We start from the raw sequence: 2,390 nt of genomic DNA on the forward strand, positions 1-2,390 counted from the left end.
ATCCAAATGCTAAAACTCTGGGATTTCGTACGGGAAGACGCTCTGGAGATGCCGTGGGTTTGTTCGGCTCCTCCGAGGCTGGGAAAGCGGCGAGCTTGGCAACGGAGTGAGGAAGGGCTGGAGTCTGCTTAATAATAATTAATCATCACAGTAATAATGATGCTTAGCTCTCGTGCGGGGCTTTGGGAAGATGAGGCGTCACACGGCCGCTGGATAATCCTACAGGATTAGGAGTTCCCAGAGGAAAAGCCTTGGGAGCGCCCCATCCTTGGGATCTTTTATCCCATCCCATATCTTCTCCCCAGGGATTCCGGCTCACAGCTGGATGCTCCACAGTGAGGAGAAGCAGCCAGGATTGGGACAAAACCACCGGGATTTTTCCAGGAGCCATCCCGCAGCAGGATTGTAGCCAGCCCGGGATGGGGGACAGCGGGAATGGCCAGGATCCGGCGCGTTTCCATGGGGACAGCTGGCCAGGAGGGGCCGGTGCCGACGGGACGCGCTGCCCACTCAAGTGTGAGTGCTGACATTTGGGGTTGGGAGCCTCCTGTCACTTGTCATTCCTCAGCCAGCCCGGGACAAGTGGCGCGCACGGCCCTGATTCCCAGCACAGCCAGAATTCCACCGGATAAACCCAGTGATCCACGACTTTCGGGCTCCTGGCGCCGCCTCCGTGGCCTCAGGAGGGCTGGGGACGCGTGCGGGTCCTCACCCCGGGGAGACGAGACTTGGAGCGTCTCGGGGTGGTGGGAATGATGCAATTGGGTTTTTCTAGGGAAAATTTGGTCCTTGAAACCGAAAATCCTCCTGCCCCCTCCTGCCAAGACCTTGCGAAGCCCCCAGGATGGTGCTGGGAACTCTGAGACGGAGCTGGGAATCCCAAGGCAGATCTGGGAACCCTGGGATGGAACTGGGATTCCCAAGACGCTGCTGGGAACCCCGAGATGGAGCTGGGAATCCCAAGACACTGCTGGGAACCCCGAGATGGTGCTGGGAACCCCGAGACGGAGCTGGGAACCCCAAGATGGATCTGGGAACCCTGAGACAGAGCTGGGAACCCCAAGACAGAGCTGGGAATCCCAGCACAGGTAAAACATGAGTTACAACCTTCTCCCAGAAGAGGTTTTCCTTTTTCCCTTTAATTCAATTGTCTGAAGAAGCCAAGACACGGAAAGAGACCGAGACTGTCGAGAGTATAGAAAAAAAAGAGCGGGAGAGCCGATGGCCGGAGCTGGGAATGCCGGGAGGAACCGGATGGAGGAGGAGGAGGAGGTGGCGAAGCTTCACGTGAGCTCCAGCATCACTGTTAGGGTGAGCGCCAAAACAAATCTGAAGCCGCAGTGGCTGGGAAGTGAACCTGGAGAAGAGGGAAAAAGGGATCAGGAGTTCATGGAGCCACTTCCTGACACCAGGTTTGGAGCAGGATGGGGGCACCAAAGTTTTGGAGGGGGATCCCCCCACCTAAACTGGGTCTGGGGGTAGGGTGGGGTCGGGTGGGGGTGAGGGACAGGGTGGAAGCATCTGTGGGGTCACTCTTGGTGTGAGAATATCCCTGAGGATACAGGAGAGGGCATGGAATGAGGCGAGGAGAGGGGAAAGGACTTGGAATGAGGCGAGGAGAGAAGGGAAAGGATTTGGAAGGGTGCAAGGAGGAGTGGGCGTGGGCTTGGGGTGAGGTGAGGAGAAGTGGAAAAGGGCTTGGAATGAGGTGAGGAGAGATGGGAAAGGCCTGGAATGAGGCAAGGAGGGAGGGGAAATGGCTTGGGATGAGGTGAGGAGAGATGGGAAAGGGCTTGGAATGAGGCAAGGAGGGATCGAAAGGGCTTGGAATGAGGCAAGGAGGGATGGGAAAGGGCTTGGGATGAGGCAAGGAGGGATGGGAAAGGGCTTGGGATGAGGCAAGGAGGGATGGGAAAGGGCTTGGAATGAGGCGAGGAGGGATGGCAAAGGGCTTGGAATGAGGCAAGGAGGGATGGGAAAGGGCTTGGAATGAGGCAAGGAGGGATGGGAAAGGGCTTGGAATGAGGCAAGGAGGGATGGGAAAGGGCTTGGAATGAGGCAAGGAGGGATGGGAAAGGGCTTGGGACAAAGCAAGAAGAGGTGGCCCAGGGTCTGGCCCAAGGCAAGGCCGGACCCTCCATGCACAGCCCTTCCGTCCCCGAGCATTCCCAGGGAAATCCCGGCGCCACCAGCACCACTCACCGTTGGAGTCTTCTGGTCCTCTGGGAATATTCGGGTTTTCTATGGGGAAACAAAGAGCGGAGAGACAATTTTACGGGGGAGAAGCTGAGTGGGGAGCCGTGGAGGGCGCGGTGCGGCCGCGGCGTCGCCGTACCGAAGACGATGAGGCGCGTGTGGGTGGCGGAGGGGGCCAGCGGGGTCTGGGAGGA

At 58.4% G+C, this 2,390-nt stretch overlaps 1 protein-coding gene across 1 annotated transcript in view; it reads right to left on the reverse strand.

The window, feature by feature from the left end:
- Positions 1–1,119: 1,119 nt before the first annotated feature.
- The window catches only part of IGSF21 (immunoglobin superfamily member 21), a gene marked incomplete at its 5' end in the record, with an annotated part of 23,072 nt that continues 21,801 nt past the window's right edge, over positions 1,120–2,390 (reverse strand). The window contains 3 exons of the mRNA XM_017740605.1: positions 1,120–1,357; positions 2,203–2,241; positions 2,336–2,385. Coding sequence (XP_017596094.1) covers positions 1,284–1,357; positions 2,203–2,241; positions 2,336–2,385 — 163 coding nt within the window. The remainder of the gene's footprint in view (positions 1,358–2,202; positions 2,242–2,335; positions 2,386–2,390) is intronic.

This window comes from Corvus brachyrhynchos, unplaced genomic scaffold (genome assembly GCF_000691975.1).
Source record: "Corvus brachyrhynchos isolate BGI_N302 unplaced genomic scaffold, ASM69197v1 scaffold278, whole genome shotgun sequence".
In the NCBI taxonomy this organism is placed as follows: domain Eukaryota; kingdom Metazoa; phylum Chordata; class Aves; order Passeriformes; family Corvidae; genus Corvus; species Corvus brachyrhynchos.